This window comes from Muntiacus reevesi, chromosome 19 (assembly GCF_963930625.1).
Source record: "Muntiacus reevesi chromosome 19, mMunRee1.1, whole genome shotgun sequence".
NCBI classification, from domain to species: Eukaryota; Metazoa; Chordata; class Mammalia; order Artiodactyla; family Cervidae; genus Muntiacus; species Muntiacus reevesi.
Genome location: NC_089267.1, coordinates 24,027,935 through 24,048,897, shown reverse-complemented (window position 1 = coordinate 24,048,897; position 20,963 = coordinate 24,027,935). Strand labels below are relative to the sequence as shown.

General features: G+C 40.5%; 1 protein-coding gene across 5 annotated transcripts in view; it reads left to right on the top strand.

Annotated features, from left to right (window-relative positions):
• NCOA7 (nuclear receptor coactivator 7) overlaps window positions 1-20,963 on the top strand; it is a 158,692-nt gene that overhangs the window by 82,439 nt on the left and 55,290 nt on the right. For all 5 annotated transcript variants that reach the window (XM_065911662.1, XM_065911661.1, XM_065911657.1 and 2 more), the window contains one exon: window positions 19,994-20,073. In XM_065911662.1, coding sequence (XP_065767734.1) covers window positions 19,994-20,073 — 80 coding nt within the window. The remainder of the gene's footprint in view (window positions 1-19,993; window positions 20,074-20,963) is intronic.

Sequence of the window (20,963 nt, the reverse complement as noted above, 5' to 3'; positions counted from 1 at the left end):
GTCATCATTTCTTCCAGGAACCCCACTCTTTCCCTGGACAGGTTAAATTTCCCTTCTGTATTATCATCATGGATTTATTTAGCTTCTTTCCTGTTTGTAGACTGGTGTGGATTAGATCCTATATTATTAACTTTGTTAGTATCTGCTTTAGAAGTGCTCTTTAAATGTGTTTTGAGTGGATGATTATACATGAATGAATACTGTGATTGTTTGGACTTTCATGAAAATTCTGGAAAGATATAGGCAACAAATAAAAAGTTGATTCAGGATTATCCTGTGATTTTATCTGGTGACAATAACTAAAGAGATGCCATTATAACTTTTCATCTTCTTTCGAGAATGGCACTAATAACTGGTTTGGAGGATTCAGGCATTTCCTTAGGAGAACCCAGTGCTTACAGAAAACTACTAGGTGGGTCGTTGAGTCCCAGGGTTTCTTGTCTGTTCCACATTTTACTCTTAGCTGTTGGACACCTGTGTCGGCAGGTTTGCTTGATCTCACATGGTGGACCTTTCATATTCCTTGAATTTCCACCCAGAAATGTTGTCTTGTACCACTAGGTGGAGCTTAGACTTCAAGTCAAAAGTAATTCCAGTTTAAGTTCTTTTGATGGCACCAGTCTAGGGAGGAGAGATGCTAAAATGGGAGGATCTTGTAAGCCACATGTGTTGTTGTTGTTGTTTAGTCGCTAAGTCGTGTCCACCTCTTTGCGACCCCATGGACTGTGACCTGCCAAGCTCCTCTGTCCATGTGATTTCCCAGGCAAGAATACTGGAGGGGGTTGCCATTTCCTTCTCCAGGGGATCTTCCCAACCCGGAGATTGAATCTGCATCTCCTGCAGTGGAGATGTACCACCGTGAAAGCCCTAGCCACATTAAGGATTTGGATTTTATCCTGTATCTGTGGAGGCCGTTGAGGGAACTCTGTAACTCTCTGTTTTAAGAGGATAAGTCTAAGGATAGTGGGTGAAAGTGAGCCCGAAGGCAGGTGGGAGACTGGGGCAGAGGAGAATCGGAACCCTAGAGAGAGAATTTACTCCTAGAAACAGCATTATTTGCTACGGTATATAAGAGAGAAAAAGGACAGAGTCAAGAATTGACAAACTTGAAAACTCAAGAAGAAGGAAAATAGAGAATATGTGTTTGGAGATATTATAGAGGTACCAAGTAGATTTGTCCAGAGGGGCCTGAATTTCAGGTGAAAGACCTGGAAATTGCTACTTCAAGGTGTAAGGTAAATAAATATAAAAGACACAATCCAGGGCAAACCCAGAAAGTCAAAACAAAAAGTTAATGGATGACTTTTGAAATGATAATGAGTTTATAGAAAAACAGTCTGGAAGGATCTGTAAAGGTACGCTGATTTTTGTTTTCTCTGGGTACAGAAATTACAAGAGAGTTTTGTTTTCTTCATTTTTTTCACATGACACAGTTTAAAGTTATTTTTAATACCAATCAGAAAATTATAGAGAACTGACTAATATAACAGAGCTAACCCAAGGGCTTTAGAAAAAGAACATTAGACAAATGTAAAGTTCTATCATCAATATAAAATAATTACTTCCTGTCAGTATCTGTTTCCACATCTATAATATCACCTACTTGATTTAAGGAAGCATATTTTGACAAAATAATATTTTTAGCTCTTTAGATTTATCTGTGCCTCATGTAAGCCTTGGATAGCAATTCCTTACTCCTACCACTTAGAAGAACACAAGCGCTAAGATGATGATAAAAGATGTTATGGAAAGATTGAATCACGAGAATTGCCTGTAACAAAATGATCCCACCTCCAAATGTGCTTTGTTTTTGAGGAGGGGAAATAGGAGTAATTTCCTTGAGGCAGATGGCATCAGATAAATCGAGATCTAGCACCTACTGTAGCACCGGGAATGTGGTAAGCATCCAAACAAAAGCTTCTGACATAAGTGAACTCAATTCTTCTGTGCCTGCCCTTGTATTTACTGACACATAGAGCTCCTTACTCAGTTACTCTATTTGTTTATAGAAACCCTTAAGGAGTTGTTTGATCACAGTATATTTTTACAGTCTTATATTTTAATATGTTAATGTATTTTTCAAAATTTGCTGTTAAGTTATAGTTGAATTTAACACAAGTAGTTGTAATGTTTACATATGTTTCCAAAGATGTTTGGTCCATATCACAGTATCAAAATATATTGAGTGGCATGAATTAAATATATCTCAAAATTCTCTTATATTAAAGGAATACATTATTCCTTCACATTAGAAGAGTATACATCTTTGCTTCTATGGAAGTGAAGATAGGAATGGGAATTTTATAAATGTGGATACTGTCTCAGTGGGAAGTTCTTCAAACTGAAACATAGATATATAGATGTAAGACCTGAAAGAGAAAAGGTTTGTAAATATGGGAGGCAAGGCTAAGTTGGAATAAAATAAATCACTTTGTTTTTGTAGTGTGTTTATGTAGAAGATTAGTAAGGATCCTGAATGGTGAAGTAGATATTTTGAGATAATTGGGAGGTTATTTTGACAAACAGAAAGCACTTAGGTATGAGTATGGTTAGTTTTGTGGTTATAGCAATAAAAATTTATTTAGAAAAAACCTCTGCAGTATAAAGAATGAATTTAGCTTTTCAACAGTAAACCTGTAAAGTCGAAAGCATTTCAAATTGTAACTTTCCCTCCTGAGTTCAGAAGGAACTTAACAAGAGTAAAAGAAATGAAATTCTACACTTTTCTTTTGTTAAACATTTTTGGGGTTTGCCACACAATAAAAGTAAACAACTAGTGAATTATTTCTCACGATGGCAACCCTAACACTTTTCCTCATGCAGGTTACTTTTCCTTGGGGTATTTTTTAACCACACGTGTGAAGATTTCCCATCTGTCATCTATCTTTGTTTAACTTTGCAAGTTCAGAAAGCCAAAGCTGTGCTATTTTGATAAGCTAATTCCTACACATAGAAGTAGGTCAAACCACAGACATACAATAGCATTACTCTTCTGTTCAAAAATAATGTTCATTCTCATACTTCAGAGTTCAAATTAAAGGGTTAAAATGGACTTTGGTGTGGAAGGAGGATATCAAGAACCTAATTCATAATTTTTTAAAATCAAGCAGGATACTTGAGGGACTGGGGTATAAAATAAATTGATATGATTAAGGTGGAAATAATTGGGCCTGTCCTTCTTGGGGCCATCAAGGAAATCAGACTAATGTTTAAAATGAAGTCATCTCATGAAAGCCTAGGTCCAGTCTGACAAGTGCCATGGACGAGTGCTTTCATGAGAGAAACTTACACCTTCAAAATCAGAAGAGCTTGTTATATTCAAGCAGAATTACTGGGAAAACTGCACTTAAAACTGTTGCAAATGTTTGCAGGTTATGGATTAATGGTAAAAATAAATAGGCAAAAAAATAAAAAGCTTAACAAAATGTTCCCTACAAAGGAGCAAGGAAGAGAGGCGTGAACTTCTCCATAGCAGCGAACAGTACAGGAATTATACTTCTTCAGAATTGTGAAGTGAAAGTTGTTTTCCGGGTTCAAAGATGACAGGACATCCTCAGACATACTAAGGTCTCAGGAAACAGACCTTTTGTGTCATACCTTTCGTAAAATAAAGTTACTGTGTGGGAGTGATATTCTTTTCTGAGACACATGTCGAAATGTAGTCCTCAAGGATGAAAAAGTCATTGTATAAAAAATTGTTGTAAATTGTAAAAAAAAAATTGTTGGTGGTCAGTATTTTAACTAATTAAACATAAAATTAAAAAATACATAATAATCATTGTAAACGTGGTTTTTAAGTATGACTATAAAAAGGCATCACTGTTCTTTTTTCCAGCTTTATTGAGATATAATTGACATAAAATTGTGTAGGGTTAATGTATACAATATGTTGATACATGGATATATTGCAAAATGATTACCACCCTGGCATTAGTTAATGCCTTCATTTGGTCACATAATTACCATCTCTTTTGTGTGGTGGGAACATCTAAGATCCACTCTCTCAGCAACTTTTAAGTATAACGTACAGTATTATTAACTGTGGTCACCACGCTGTTCTCTAGATCCTCAGAACCTATTTGTCTTATCATATCCCTGGAGATTTGTACCCTGATCAGGTTCTCCCTGTTTTCCCCTACGCTACCAGTTCCTGGTAATCTGGCTGAGTTTTGCTCAAGGGACACTCCTTCCTTTTCCTCTCACCACTCCAACCCTCCCACTAACATAGTGTATTGTAATCCATTCTAGTCACTGAACATAGCAACTGTGTCTGACAGAACCTGCTCCACTCTGAGTTCAGGTTGAGAGTCTAGTCCTTTTGTGATCATGGTGCTCTGCGTCATGCAGATCTTGTTTCCTGCTCAGTCATTGTGTGTGATATCCCATTTGTATTATGAGAAGTCTCACTGTTGGTGAAACACTCAAATGTGATTTGGGCTGAGGGAAGGACAGCAGTTCAGACTCAACAGGGTTAGTGATTTTTCAGTTTGAGTGATTGCGAAAAATCAAATTAGAAGTGAACTGGAGAGTTTGCAAGGGAAAAATACTGACAGGAGGAATGTGGTTGGGTCCTTTTTGGAAGGCAACCTGGTCACTTTTATCAGGAGTTTTACTTTTGCACACTCTTTGACCCAGCAATTCTGTTTGCAGAAGCTTACCCTGAGGAAATGATGGTACGTGTCAATAGATTTGACCACAGACACTATCACTGCATTGTTTAAAATAGTGGGAAAATTAAGATAACATCAATAACTTAAAATGGAGTACTATTTTTTAATGATGAAGAAAAACAGTTGACAATGTGGGAAATTTTCACAAAATACTGTTACAGTGGAGAGGCAGGTTGGCAATAGGGTGTAGACTATGGTTCCATTTTTGTTTAAAAGGAGAGCTGCTAGAAGTACATTTAGGAAATCAGATGTTTCTGTCTGAACCAGGGTAAAATGGGTGATTGGTATTTTCTTCTTTTGTTCCACTGTATTTTCAAATGACCACAGATAGTTTTGATTCATACAGAATTGTTTTTCACATTTCCTAAAATTTCTCCTAAGGCTGAAATTTACTCAGCTAAACCCTTGATCTATTTATACAAAAGAAATGAAGACATTTTGAGAAATTTTTTTTCAGAGGATAGGAAAGAAGGTGGGAAGGTGAGGAGAAGCAACATCAGACATGAGGGAGAGCAGAAAGAATGTTTTGGGTGAGTGTCTCCTGTGGGCTAGATGCTTTATTTCATTATTTAATTTTCTGATCATCACGATCTACTGCAGGCAATAGTAGCCTGTTTTGCAAATGAGAAAATCGAGAAGTTGAAAAACTTTCAGAAGGTCCCACTGCAGCTCAGCATGAAGCCGGGTTCAAGCCCAGCTCTGTGGCACCAAAGCCCGAGTGAAGCCTCCCTCAGCTTTCTTGCTTCCCTCCAATCTACACTGAGAGAAAAATAAGGCAAGAGTTAAACAACATTTTCATGTCTCCTCCCCTGCCCCAAGAACATTGTTATATCTTAGTGAGGAATAAAAAGGTCACTGTGATGGAATTTCCCTTTCCTCTGAGCTATGATGAATGTGATGATAAGGTTGAAAGTTCTTCATCACAAGCAAGGAAATCGAAACTGTAATCAAAAATCTTCCAGGAAACAAAAGCCAAGGACCAGATGGCTTCACAGCTGAATTCTACCAAAAATTTAGAGAAGAGCTAACACCTATCTTACTCAAACTCTTCCAGAAAATTGCAGAAGAAGGTAAACTTCCAAACTCATTCTATGAGGCCACCATCACCCTAATTCCAAAACCAGACAAAGATGCCACAAAAAAAGAAAACTACAGGCCAATATCACTGATGAACATAGATGCAAAAATCCTTAACAAAATTCAAGCAAACAGAACCCAACAACATATTAAAAAAATCATATACCATGACCAAGTGGGCTTTATCCCAGGAATGCAAGGATTCTTTAATATCCACAAGTCAATCAATGTAATACACCACATTAACAAATTGAAAGATAAAAACCATATGATTATCTCAATAGATGCAGAGAAAGCCTTTGACAAAATTCAACACTCATTTATGATTAAAACTCTCCAGAAAGCAGGAATAGAGGGAACATACCTCAACATAATAAAAGCTATATATGACAAACCCACAGCAAGCATCACCCTCAATGGTGAAAAATTGAACGCATTTCCCCTAAAATCAGGAACAAGACAAGGGTGCCCACTCTCACCACTACTAGTCAACATAGTCTTGGAAGTTTTGGCCACAGCAATCAGAGCAGAAAAAGAAGTAAAAGGAATCCAGATAGGAAAAGAAGAAGTGAAACTCTCGCTGTTTGCAGACGACATGATCCTCTACATAGAAAACCCTAAAAAACTCTACCAGAAAATTACTAGAGCTAATCAATGAATATAGTAAAGTTGCAGGATATAAAATTAACACACAGAAATCCCTTGCATTCCTATATACTAACAATGAAAAAACAGAAAGAGAAATTAAGGAAACAATACCATTCACCATGGCAACAAAAAGAATAAAATACTTAGGAGTATATCTACCTAAAGAAATAAAAGACCTATACATAGAAAACTATAAAACATTGATGAAAGAAATCAAAGAGGACACAGACAGATGGAGAAACATACCGTGTTCATGGATTGGAAGAATCAATATTGTCAAAATGGCTAGTCTACCCAAAGCAATCTATAGATTCAATGCAATCCCTATCAAGCTACCAACAGTATTTTTCACAGAACTAGAACAAATAATTTCACAATTTGTATGGAAATACAGAAAACCCCAAATAGCCAAAGTAATCTTGAGAAAGAAGAATGGAACTGGAGGAATCAACCTGCCTGACTTCAGACTCTACTACAAAGCCACAGTCATCAAGACAGTATGGTACTGGCACAAAGACAGAAATATAGATCAATGGAACAGAATAGAAAGCCCAGAGATAAATCCACAAACCTATGGACACCTTATCTTTGACAAAGGAAGCAAGGATATACAATGGAAAAAAGACAACCTCTTTAACAAGTGGTGCTGGGAAAACTGGTCAACCACTTGTAAAAGAATGAAACTAAAACACTTTCTAACACCATACACAAAAATAAACTCAAAATGGATTAAAGATCTAAATGTAAGACGAGAAACTATAAAACTCCTAGAGGAGAACACAGGCAAAACACTCTCCGACATGAATCACAGCAAGATCCTCTATGACCCACCTCCCAGAATATTGGAAATAAAAGCAAAACTAAACAAATGGGACCTAATGAAACTTAAAAGCTTTTGCACAACAAAGGAAACTATAAGCAAGGTGAAAAGACAGCCCTCAGATTGGGAGAAAACAATAGCAAATGAAGAAACAGACAAAGGATTAATCTCAAAAATATACAAGCAACTCCTAAAGCTCAATTCCAGAAAAATAAATGACCCAATCAAAAAATGGGCCAAAGAACTAAACAGACATTTCTCCAAAGAAGACATACAGATGGCTAACAAACACGAAAAGATGCTCAGCATCACTCATTATCAGAGAAATGCAAATCAAAACCACAATGAGGTACCATTACACACCAGTCAGGATGGCTGCTATCCAAAAGTCTACAAGCAATAAATGCTGGAGAGGGTGTGGAGAAAAGGGAACCCTCTTACACTGTTGGTGGGAATGCAAACTAGTACAGCCACTATGGAAAACAGTGTGGAGATTTCTTAAAAAACTGGAAATAGAACTGCCATATGACCCAGCAATACCACTCCTGGGCATACACACCAAGGAAACCAGATCTGAAAGAGACACGTGCACCCCAATGTTCATCGCAGCACTGTTTATAATAGCCAGGACATGGAAGCAGCCTAGATGCCCATCAGCAGATGAATGGATAAGGAAGCTGTGGTACATATACACCATGGAATATTACTCAGCCATTAAAAAGAATTCATTTGAATCAGTTCTAATGAGATGGATGAAACTGGAGCCCATTATACAGAGTGAAGTAAGCCAGAAAGATAAACACCAATAGAGTATACTAACGCATATATATGGAATTTAGAAAGATGGTGATGATAACCCTATATGCAAACAGAAAAAGAGACACAGAAGTACAGAACAGACTTTTGAACTTTGTGGGAGAAGGTGAGGGTGGGATGTTTCGAAAGAACAGCATGTATATTATCTATAGTGAAACAGATCACTAGCCCAGGTGAGATGCATGAGACGAGTGCTCGGGCCTGGTGCACTGGGAGGACCCAGAGGAGTCGGGTGGAGAGGGAGGTGGGAGGGGGGATCGGGATGGGGAATACATGTAACTCTATGGCTGATTCATGTCAATGTATGACAAAACCCACTGAAATATTGTGAAGTGATTAGCCTCCAACTAATAAAATAAAATTAAAAAAAAAAAAAAAAGGTTGAAAGTTCTCACTTAATTACCTGACCAAGTCACATACGTAGTTGCATTCAGAACACTCACTGATCTTACAACTAAATCAAATGCTGAGAGAAATAACTGGTTCCTTGGAGTCAGAACGAGACTAGTTTATTTATTCCACAGCATCGTGTTGGTGGAATAGTGGTGAATCTTCATTCATTCTGCACACAGGTGAGGGCGTGATCAGAGCTGAGGGTGGTACTGGGCTCTGAAGTAGAATGTTCTGTGAGAGACAGCTCCTCCTCTGCCCTTCTTCCAGCCTAGGTTTTACTTCAGCGTGACTCATGTTAATCAAGGACTATAGTGCTTGTGATGTGCTTGAAGGAAGGTAAATAACACCTATTGCAAGACATTTCCCTTTGTGTCAACAGAGGATGAAACACGGTGTTCACACTGAGCACAGAGTTCTTCCTCACGTTCCCACCCTCTCCAGGCTTTTTATGGCATGGCTATCTAAAATTTTATTAATGGTTTATGATCAGGTATTCCAGAAATTACCCTTAGAATGCTAAACAGTAATATTGAATATTTTAATTGCACTCTTGACTGAGGCAGGCTAGTGATACGGCAAGTGTGTATCATCAGTAGAGAAATGTGATATCTTTAAGCAAAGACAAGTACGATATTTTCTTCAAGAATATTTATGACTTGACATTTTACTGTTAAATCTTTGTTCCATCATCTGCTTTGATCTCAGAGTGATATGGTTTTATCTCCAAACATTAGCGAGTGCTTACCATTATCATTTAATAATAATCCTTAAGGTTTCATGAGCTCTTTCTTTGCACTTTGTGGAGTGCTTTGCCTGATTGAATTGCCTTATCTAATCCTTACAGTAACTCTCTGGGAGAGTCCAGTTGGCATTCCCATTTTACACCCTCAGAAACCACCTTAAGTCACTTGTCCAAGGTCATGTAGTGAGTCAGGGACAGACCAGGATTCATTCTATGTTCCTGATGCCAGAGCTTCCATTGTAACATGAAGGTAGACATTTATGTGAAAACTGAGCCATTTCTTACTGCTTTGTAAAGGTACCTTTATTTTACATGAAATTCTTCCAATACCAGACTCCCCTGGTAGCTCAGATAGTAAAGAATCTGCCTGCAGTGGAGGAGACCTGGGTTCGATTCATGGGTTGGGAAGATCCTCTGGAGACGGAAATGGCACCCCACTCCAGTATTCTTGCCTGGAGAATCCCATGGACCGAGGAGCCTGGTGGGCTGAGGCCCAGGGGGTCTCAAAGAGTTGGACACGACTAAGCGATTTAACACACACACTTTCAATACAGCTCTGATTTTGGGTTGTTTCACTGCAGTGCTTTAATTGCTATGGCTTATAATCATGTGTTTTAACATGATACAGTGTTGTTGTTCAGTCTCTCAGTTGTGTCAAACTCTTCTTGACCCCATGAACTGCAGCACGCCAGGCTTCCCTGTCCTTCACTATCTCCTGGAGTTTGCTCAAACTCATGTCCACTGGGTTGATGATGCCATCCAACCATCTCCTCCTCTGCCACCCCGTTCTCCTTCTCCTCCTGCCCTCAATTCCCAGCATCAGGGTCTCTTCCAATGAGTCAGCTCTTTGCATCAGGTGGCGAAAGTATTGGAGCTTCAGCTTCATCATCAGTCTTTCCAATGAATATTCAGGGTTGATTTCCTTTAGGATTTCCTTTTGGATGATATACCTACCCTCATTTCTCTTTCAAAAATAATTTTGGATAATCTTCTGTATTATGCTTCTAGTCTTATATATTTATGGCTAGTTATCAATTTGACATATTTCCCTTCTCAGGAATTTTGTTTTAAATTTTTACCTAAGTTGCATATAATTTAAAAGTTAATTTGAAGAGAAAGATGTTTACAAGAATGATATTTCCTATTAGGAACATTATATGTACCACTGTTTATATACTTCAGAGAACCTTTAAAACTTTCTTTCTATGTCTCTTGTCATTGTCTGGCTATATTTATTCCTAGATATTTTCTAGTTTGGTACCATTTTGCCTGGGACTTTTCCAAATAGTTTCTATTGCAAGTATAAAAGACTGTTACATCTGGTCACCTTACTGAACAATTTTACAGTTCCTGGATTTTTTAAAAGTTTATTTATTTAGGCCGTGCTGGGTCTTAGTTGCTGTACAGGCTTTTCTCTAGTTACGGCGAGTGGGAGCTGCTCTCTAGTTGCGGTGAGTGGGTTTCTCATTGCAGTGACTTCTCTTGTTGCAGAGCGAGGGCTCAGGAGTTGTGGTTCCCAGGCTCCAGAGCGCAGGAGTTGTGGCTCACGGCCCTAGTTGCCCTGCAGCACGTGGGATCTTCCTGGGTCAGGGATCGAGCCCACGGCCTCTGCGTTGGCAGGTGGATTCTTTACCACTGAACCGCCAGTGGGTGTTTTTGTGATGTTGGCTCTATAAGTAGATAACTTATCTGGTAATCATCACATTTTCACTTCTTTCTTTTCAGTATTTAACACTTTTTTATGTGTTGCTTTGAATGGAGATTCCAGAAAAAAAAGTCGAGTATAAGCTGATAGTAGGAGTTCCTGTATGTATTTTGGTTAGTGTTTTACTTTTTATATTTTCTTTCGATTTCTACTACAAGAATGCTTCTCAGTTTATTCAGGTATGACTCAGGAGGGCTTAGAATAGGGCTTCTGGTGCTTAATTTCTAGAAATCACTGGGGATCAGTGGGTGCCTGGTGTTCATTCTGCACAGGCGTTGCCTTTCAGGGCTCTGAAAGGAGACCTCCAGTAAAGGGCAGGGATTCCCTCTTCTTGGATTTCCAGGCTCTCCTTATATTTGAAGTGTTTCTGTTTTCATCTCCACTACAAAGTTTGTTCTGTGACCGCCAATACTTGTGGTTTAGCCTTGCATCACATTAGGTTAACCTCTTTGTTGTAATTTAGTGGGCTGGAAGATACTCTGCCCAGAAGCATTAAAAGCTTTGCTGGAAGTGCTCTCAGGCACTTATCTTCACAGAACAACAGGAAAAAGAATGGATGGACTTTGTGCAGTGCCAATGAGTGTCTCTCCCGCTGCAGGCCCCGGAATCCTCTGTAAGGCGGGGGTGGGGACCTCACTCGTGTGTTAGTTCAGGCTGCATTTAGGTAATTAACAAGCCATTGCAGTCCTGAATGATGTCATGAAGTCATTCTGTTTTCATTCTTATGGGGAAATTGCTCTTGGTGTATATAACCTTTAGGGTTTCATTGCTTTTTCAGAAGCCCATTTCTAATGAATGTCACAGAGTAAACATTCTCCATTATGTTAAGGAAGTTCACTCCTATTCTTAATTTTCTAACAGTTGGATTTTTTAAAATGTTATTTAAAAAAATATATTTATAATAATGGCTATTTAATTTCATCAGATGCTTTTTTTTTGTCATGTACCGAAGTGATCAGATAAGGCTTTTCTCCTTTAAACAATTTATAATCATCTATCACATTAATGCTATGTCATTCTCATATTTCTGTATTCAAACTTTAACATTATTAATGTTACTGTTGGTGTTCAGTCACCAAGTCATGTCGGACTCTTCAAGACCCCATGGACTGCAGCACACCAGGCTTCTCTGTCCTGCACTGTCTGCCGAAGTTTGCCTGAGTTCATGCCCATTGAGTCAGTGATGCCATCCCACCATCTCATCCTCTGTTGCCCTCTTCTCCTTCTGTCTTCAGTTTTTCCCAGCATCAGGGTCTTTTCCGTTGAGTCAGCTCTTTGCATCAGATGGCCAAAGTGTGGGAGCTTCAGCTTCAGTGTCAGTTCTTCCAATGAGTATTCAGGGTTGATTTCCTTTAAGATTGACTGGCTTAGTCTCCTTGCTGTCCAAGGTAGCATTTGTTAAACACTCTGTGCCAAGCTCTGAGATAAACTGTGCCCATTATCTCATTTAAGCTTTTGAACAACATTGTGAGATGTCCATTTTACAGATAAGGAAATGGAGGTACAAAGATTTTAAGTGACTTGTTCAACATTGCACAGCTCTGAGGATTGATTGGTGAAGTCAGCTCGTTTTGACTCCAAAACCAAATTGTAATCAGAAAAAAATGTGGGGTGACATAAGGGAAATATGGTATATGACCTGACTGATTAAAATCAAATTATGCCATCTCTTTCCAGTCTGGGGCTGTGTTTCCTGTTTATGTATCAGGATGGCCTTTTCTTAGAAAGCTCTAGAGAGACACTGCAGAAGGAAATGGCAACCCACTCCAGTATTGTTGGCCTGGAGAATGTCATGGACAGAGGAGCCTGGCAGGCTACAGTCCATGGGGTGGCAAGAGTCGGACTTGACTTAGCGAGTAAACTACCATGAGAGAGACATAGACAATTACCGCTGCACTGGATCCCACTCTTTTGGATGTGGTCCTGGAAGCCATCCTTCCTCTTTGGACAAGTGTGTAGTGAGTCCTATGCCGTCAGCCTCGTGTCCCGTGTTCAGATGGTCTTGTGATAAGGATGCAAGGAAAGAAGAGAACTGACTTTTCAAGAGGAGTATGGGAAGAAGGGACATAGACAGTAAGTGGAAGGCCAGAGCAAATTTGATCCTGATAAAATTTGAAAACCTAGTAATTTTCAACATTCTATTTGTGCTTGTTCAGATAGCTAATAAGAGGGAAAACAAAGCTACATACTGTCTTTTCTGCACTTCCTCTATCTATGTAGAGCTTACAGAACCAAGAGCCAGGGGATTCACCGGTGTCTCTTGTTTCTGTTTTCAAGGACAGTAATGGATAATGTCCACTGTCCTGACTTCACTCAGTCCCAGTGGTCTGTGCCTGGAGCCACATGCCCAGGTTTCAAGGTCATGGATAGTATCTCAATTTTGCTGGATTTTTTTTCAAAACCAAAACACATAACCAGAGCTGCATTCCTTAACTGCCTCTACCCTTTCTCCCTCCCCCCACCCCAGCACACTCACATACGTGGGATACTACTTGAATCATCAAAAATCCCCTTTTGGGATCTGAAATTCTTTTGTCTCTTCCCATAAGCCTGTTCTCCATCTCTGGTAGGCAGAATAATGTCCCCTACCCATGCACAGAAGGTGTCCCTGTCCTTTTTCCTGAAACCTGTTAGGTTACACAGCAGAGGCGAATTCAAGTTGTGGATGGAATTAAGGTTGCTAGTCAGCTGACCTGAAGGAGGAGAGCATCCTGGATTACCTAGGTGTGCCCAGTGTGAACACTGGAGTGCTAAAGAGTGAGAGGAAGGTGGCAGGAGGGAGAGAACTGGAGAAACAGCAGTGTGAGGGGACTCGGCTTGATGTTGCCGGCTCTGCCGATTGAGGGAGGGACCCTGAAGTCAGGAAGGTGGGCTCGTTCCGAGATGAACAGGCAAGGAAGTCAGTCTTCCCCTCAAGCGTCTAGAAAAGAGCTGCCTGCTGACACCCTGAATTTTGCCCAGTGACACCCCATGTCAGACTTGAAACATGTAGACCTATAAAATCATAAGTTTGTGACTGTTTAAAATTCGGAACCACTCGATTTGTGATGTCTTACAGTAGCAGCAGAGGCATCATGCCGTTCTCCTAACACGGGTGGCCGTGACAGGGGGGGTTTGTTTATTCCTTCCACGGTCTGTCACCTTGGTGTTGAGACCCAGCCCTCAGGGAAACCCTTACTGCTTCTTCCTATTGCTTCTTTCAGTATTTCTATCATTGAAGCCTCATCTTTGCCGCAATAACTCTTCCAAATTTCACAGCCCCTTAAGCCCCCAGTCGTGTCTTCAAACTCCTTACATTTTAGCAGATGACCTTATCCCTACTTTCTGAAAGGGTCAGCACATCTGTCCTGAGATCACTCTTCACCGCAGGACCTCTGTGATCTCCCAGGTATTTGTTTCCAGATTTCCATCTCCCATCCTCAGGGTAACATTTGACAGTGTCAGTACAACCTTCCTTTAACTTGGTTTCTGTGCCTTTGTGACGTAATGATCTTTTCCTTTCTTTTCAACCTTCCCCACCCCCTCAATCAACCACATTTCTTTTTACCTCCCCCTCTTCCAAATCTCAGACTTTGTAGGTTCTGTTCTCAAGCCTCAGGTATTCTCTTAAAATGTATTTCCTTGGCCATGGTAAGATTCCTTTATATCCAGCCTTCCTGCCTTTCCAGGCCCTGGACTCCTGAACATCAACTGCTGTTAGCCCCAACGCACGGAGAGAGAAACAAGTCTTTCAACAAATGTTTTCTAGGATCTCCTCAGATGCCGGAGCCAGTAGGCGTGTGTTCCAGACACCCCTGGGCCTCCTGTGGGCAGGGTACCGGGTCAACGCTGATTCCCCCCATCGCCCATTTCAACCCTTCTAGGATTTATGAGGAAACAAGACAGTTTAGGCAAAAGGGCCTGTGTTTCATTCTTCTGGGCTTCCCTTGTGGCTCAGCTGGTAAAGACTCTGCCTGCAATGCAGGAGACCTCAGGTTTTCTTCAATACACTTATTGGACCAGGAAAAACTGTCTCTGAAAACTTTTCAGAGACGGGGCAAACAGGAGGTACAGTTACTTTGCTTTGAATGGCTTCTGAGGACCACATGACCAATTTTGTTCTCCTCTGGTAGTAGATACTTCTACATTGTTTGTTTCAATGTAGCAAATGTAAGCAGGGGGAGAATTTGAATTTGGGCAGGTGTAAAAGATCTGAGGCAAAAGCAGAAGGGGACAGCAGAGGATGAGATTGTTGGATGGCATCACCGACTCAATGGACATGGATCTGAGCAAACTCCGGGAGATGGTGAAGGGTATAGGGTAGCCTGGCATACTTCAGGCCATGGGGTTGCCAAGAGTCAGACATAACTTAGCAGCTGAACAACAGAAAGGTCTAAGGACACCTGAAGCTCGAAATAGAGGTGTCAGGTGTCATTGGGAGATAACTGCATCCTTGAGGGTGGCCCTGAGTCCTCACCTGAAATGCTGGCGGTGGAGCCCCTCCTGAAACCCAGCAGAGAAATTCTGTCCCCAGGCAGCCCAGGGCTCTGCCCCACTCTCCCCAGAGCTTCATGGACCATGTGCTGTGGAACTTGTGGAGGTAATGTATCCAAGACGTCACTTACTGAGAGGAACAGCTGGCTGTCTTGAAAACTTACTGCAAAAAAAATATTTAGAAAACAGTTTGACCGTGTGGATTACAACAAACAGTGGAAAATTCTTAAAGGGATAGGAGTACCAGACCACCTGACCTGCCTCTTAAGAAATCTGTATGCAGGTCAGGAAGCAACAGTTAGGATTGGACATGGAACAACAGACTGATTCCAAATCGGGAAAGGAATACATCATGGCTGTATATTGTCACCCTGCTTATTTAACTTATATGCAGAGTACATCATGAGAAACGCTGGGCTGGAAGAAGCACAAGCTGGAATCGAGATTGCCAGGAGAAATATCAATAACCTCAGATATTCAGATGAGACCCCCCTTTATGGCAGAAAGCAAAGAAGAACTGAAGAGCCTCTTGATGAAAGTGAAAGAGGAGAATGAAAAAGTTGGCTTAAAACTCAGATTCAAAAAACTAAGATCATGGTGTCTGGTCCCATTACTTCATTGCAAATAGATGGGGAAACAGTAGAAACCATGACAGACTTTATTTTCTTGGGCTCCAAAATCACTGCAGATAGTGACTGCAGCCATGAAATTAAAAGACACTTGCTCCTTGGAAAAAAAGCTATGACCAACCTAGACAGCATATTAAAAAGCAGAGACATTACTTTGTCAGCAAAGGTCCATCTAGTCAAGGCTATGGTTTTTCCAGTGGTCATGTATGGATGTGAGAGTTGGACTATAAAGAAAGCAGAGTGCTGAAAAATTGATGCTTTTGAACTGTGGTGTTGGAGAAGACTCTTGAGAGTCCCTTGGGCTGCAAGGAGATCCAACCAGTCCATCCTGAAGGAAATCAGTCCTGAATATTCATTGGAAGGACTGATGTTGAAGCTGAAACTCCAGTCCTTTGGCCACCTGTTACGAAGATCTGACTCATTTGAAAAGACCCTGATGCTGGGAAAGATTGGGGGCAGGAGGAGAAGGGGACGACAGAGGATGAGATGGATGGATGGCATCACCGACCCAATGGACATGAATTTGAGTAAACTCTGGGAGTTGGCGATGGACAGGGAGGCCTTGGGTGCTGCAGTCCATGGGGTCGCAAAGATTCAGACATGACTGAGGGACTGAACTGAACTTAACTGATGAATCCTTACCTTGGGCTGTAATCAGGTGAAGAGAGATTGGGTCCTTAGAATGTGTCAGTTACTTCTCAGCTTTCTGTATTCACTCAGCTGTAAAACCTAATGTTTGGTTTGTGGCTTTGCTTCAGATGATGTTCCTGATGTTATGTTCTATCAGTGAAAACATTGCCCATATTCAGACTCATCAGGCCCATTGATCTGTATTGGAAAATTTCATGCAAGCGTGTGTAATGGTATCACACTAGGGCACAAGACATTCAAAGATGTATACATCATGGTCCTTGCCTCAAAAATTTCAAAATCTTAGACTCAGGAGGAAAGTTTTTTTTTTTTTCCTTCTAAATATATTATTACCGTGTTTGCCGTTTTTCTGGGCTATCCACCTGTGCTGAAGAAAAGTAATTTTTGTAGTAAATCAGTTGCACATAGTCAAGTTTATCCTGAAAAGTTCAGCCAGCACCTGGCTTTCTCTGGCAGCTGAATAATATGGAAACTCTCCTGATTTGCTGGCATACAACAGGACCCCCACTGGACCAGAGATGGCTATGTACAGCCTGTGGAAGGCCATGAGCTGAAGCTGCCACAGATGGGAAGAAGCAGCAGATTAGGCTCTAGAAATAGGAAGCACCTACAGAAGGATATGAAGAGACGGTGCTGAAAGCAGGAGGACCTAAAGGGACAGCTGATTACGGCGGCAAAGAAAAAGGCAGGGATGTAGGGCGGAGAGTGGAGCTAAGGTATTAAAAGGAATGAACACCATGCAGATGATGAGAGTTTTAAAATACTCTCCTCGATTTTTCACTAGGCTGTATGGAACCTCCAGATTCTCCTCCTACAGAATCTGGAGATCTGAAGACCACAGTCAGTAGAGTCTCATCTTCCTGAAATAATTTAGATGTGATTGATCACCTAAAGGAAGAGAAACCATTTTTTTTTTTAACATAGTCTAGAAGATTTGGGGGCTTCCCTGGTGGCTCAGACAGTGAAGAATATGTCTGCAATGTGGGAGACCTGGGTTTTATCCCTGGTCTCGGAAGATTCCCTGGAGGAGGGCATGGCAACCCACTCCAGTATTCTTGCATGGAGAATTCCATGGACAGAGGAGCCTAGCAGGCTACAGTCCATGGGGTCACAAAGAGTTGGACACAGCTGAGTGAATAAGCTTATAATAGGTTTTCAGAGTGTCTCTGATTCTATAAAGGACTAGAAAATGACTGTAATAATAATCTATTTTTTTTCCTCTTGGTTCTTAATTTTAAATAATATAAAGGAAATTCTTGAAAGGCGGAGAATCCCATGTACGTTAACTATCTTCACATTCCTGTGTTCACTTCCGTCCTCAGCCAGCTCATCCCTGTTTGTTGGGTAGTTGAAATGATACTGTTGGTCTGCATGTGGGTATGGGGGGCTGTAGGGTCTCAGATGGAGAGGGTCCTCATCTCCTGCTCTTATTTCTCTCCCCCTTCACTGCATTCTGTTGTGTTCAATACGTGTGGGCTTTTGTTTGGACGTAGCCTTAAAAAATGTGTCTAGCTGTCAGAAGGCTCTTTGAAGAGATCAGAGCTGTAATTCATGGATTCCCTCAGCCATCCCAGTGGAAGTCAGAAACAAAGATGGAATTTCTTGAAAAGATCTGTAAATGAGCCTTTTGTCTAATGGACAGGAGACCCTCCAAGTTCTTGAGTGTTATACCAGCAGGAACATTGCCACATTGGACTGAGGGGCATAGAAAGAAGCTGAAATGAAATAAGACCGATTGACTTCTCAAATTCTATAGACAAGGAACTGAAAGAAGATGAAATAAGACTGATCAACTCCCCAAATTCTATAGGCAAGAAACAGGTTGATAAAACTGTTCAACCACAGGGCCTTCCTGGTGGTCCAGTGGCTAAGACTCCACGCTCCCCGTGCTGGGGGCCCAGGTCAGAGAGCTAGATCCCACGTGATACAACTAAGACCAGGTGCAGTCAAATAAATAAATAAAAGTTTTTGTTTTTTTTTTAAATGTGTGCAGTTTTGTGTGCAGCTGTTTTTAGTACACATAATGGTACCACTCTGTCCATACCATTCTGTTTCTCTCTAAACATGTTTTGGTGTATGCTTCTGGCCTGTTATGCTCTGGGATTCTAGGCAGTACTTAGATATATTTTGCTTACCCTCCTGCTCCCCAGTGCCACAGATAACTCTGTTCTATGCACCCTCCAGCAGGTCACCCACTTTCTGATATCTCCTGGGAGAGGATGTGTATCTGTGGGTCAATTTGCTGAGTCATACTGGTGGATCAGTGGTAACGAATCTACCTGCCAATGCAGGAGACCTGGGTTCGATCTCTGGGTCAGGAAGATCCCGTGGAGAAGGAAATGGCAACCCACTCCAGTATTCTTGCCTGAGAAATCCCATGGACAGAGGAACCTGGCGGGCTCTAGTCCATGGGGTAACAAAGAGTTAGACACGACTTAGCAGCTAAACAACAGCAGCAGGCTGTGTATAATTAATTTGCTGGAATGGTTTTACCAGTTTACATTCCGTGTAGCAGCTTGCATCTTTGCCAACCCTAGAATTATCCAACTTTCTGATTTTTGCCATGCTAATAGCTGTAAAATGATAGCTCGTCTTAATTTGCGTTTTTCTGATCTCATACAAATTAGAGCATCTTTTCATAGTTCAATCTTGTACTTTTTGTCACTTAAATGTATATCCATTGATATATGTCTCTCTGGTTTTCAGTGTCCTGGTTGATTATATTAAGAGATATTTTGTCATAACAGGTTGAATCATTTGTAGCTGCCAAACTACTACGTTGACTGGTTTTGACCTTTAAAAGCAGCTTGATCTGTGGTCCAGATTAATGTGTTATTGAACATAAAGGTCTTTCCAAGTTTTCATTATTATAAATGATACTGCAGTAACCATATACTGTGCCTAGCATTTTCCTTGTTTTGATTTTTCCTTAGGATAAGTAAGGGAAAGATTACAGAGTTATGGACATTTTTATGGCTATTGTTACATATTGACAAATCACTTTCTAAAAGGGCTGTACTGATTTACATTGTATATCAATTATATCACCATACCAGTTTAACTTCATCATTATACATTATCATTTAAACAAATACTTGGATAACTATAAGGCATAACCTCTTTGTTATTTATACTATTTAATTACAGTTCAGTTCAGTTTGGTTAGCATTAATCATTTATTCATGTATACATTGATGACCAATATGTTTTTATGAGTTTGGTCTATTTGTGCCTCTTCAGCCCATTTTTCTTTTAGTGTCTTCTTGTTTTTTCAAAGTCATTTTGAGAATGGGTTTTAATATACTGTAATTTACCCTATCCTCAATTCCTGAAAGTGAAATCATTCACTTATATCATTTTATTCCTCAGATGACAATCCAAACAAAACACATGATAAAAAAGAGAAGAAGATGGTGGTTCAGAAGCCCCATGGTACTGTGGAATACACTGTAAGTATAAACAAGTAGTACAACCGTTTGTTAACACCGCTAGATTTACATAATGTTTCTCCTGACACATCCTGCCCCTTAGCTGCCTTCCTCTTGTGTAGCCATTAAATAGCAAAGCTTCTTAAGACCTCAGTCATTTCTCCTTTCTATAGTTTTTATCTGAATAAACCTATTACTTGAATTACCTCTGACCTGCCAGTGATGAGTAATTTTAGGTCTCCTTCCTAGACATGCTTTCTGACTTCCCAAACCATACATTCAGTTGTCCACTCAACACATTCACTTAGACCTTCGGGCTTGGCCTTTTTTCAAGAAGCAGTGACTCCATCATCCATACATTTCTACAAACCAGAACCTCAGCCTGAACATCATCTTCCTATCACTCTCCACGTTCATTCTTCCTTTCTGTGACCATCCTGCAAGTCTAGGGCAGATCCGTTCATTTTACCGTCTCATAGAATTGTGTTTTTTTGCATAATCTTTATCAGTTTAACAGTGTTGATCCACTAGTGTAATTGTTACCTTTCAATGTCTGTGCCTTAATTCATATACCCATGGAGAGAGACCAGATCCCATTTTGGTTGCCATTCTAATTCTGGTGCTAGCAGGGTATTAGACCTCCATATGGTTGAATCAGCAGACGAATGATGCAGTGCATGTGTCCATGACTGCACCTCCCCATTATGTACTCATCTCTCCCATCACACCATGAGTTTCTGGAGGCCAGCAGCTGTGCATGCTTATCCCAGACCTGGCACGAAGTGGGCACTCAGTTATAGATCTGTTTTCATTACTTTGAACTGGCATTGCTGAGGAGTGGTCTCTGATTTCTAGAAAGAAAGTAAGTGCTGTTGCCCCTGCCCCTGTGTTTTCCTCGTGTATATTTATTT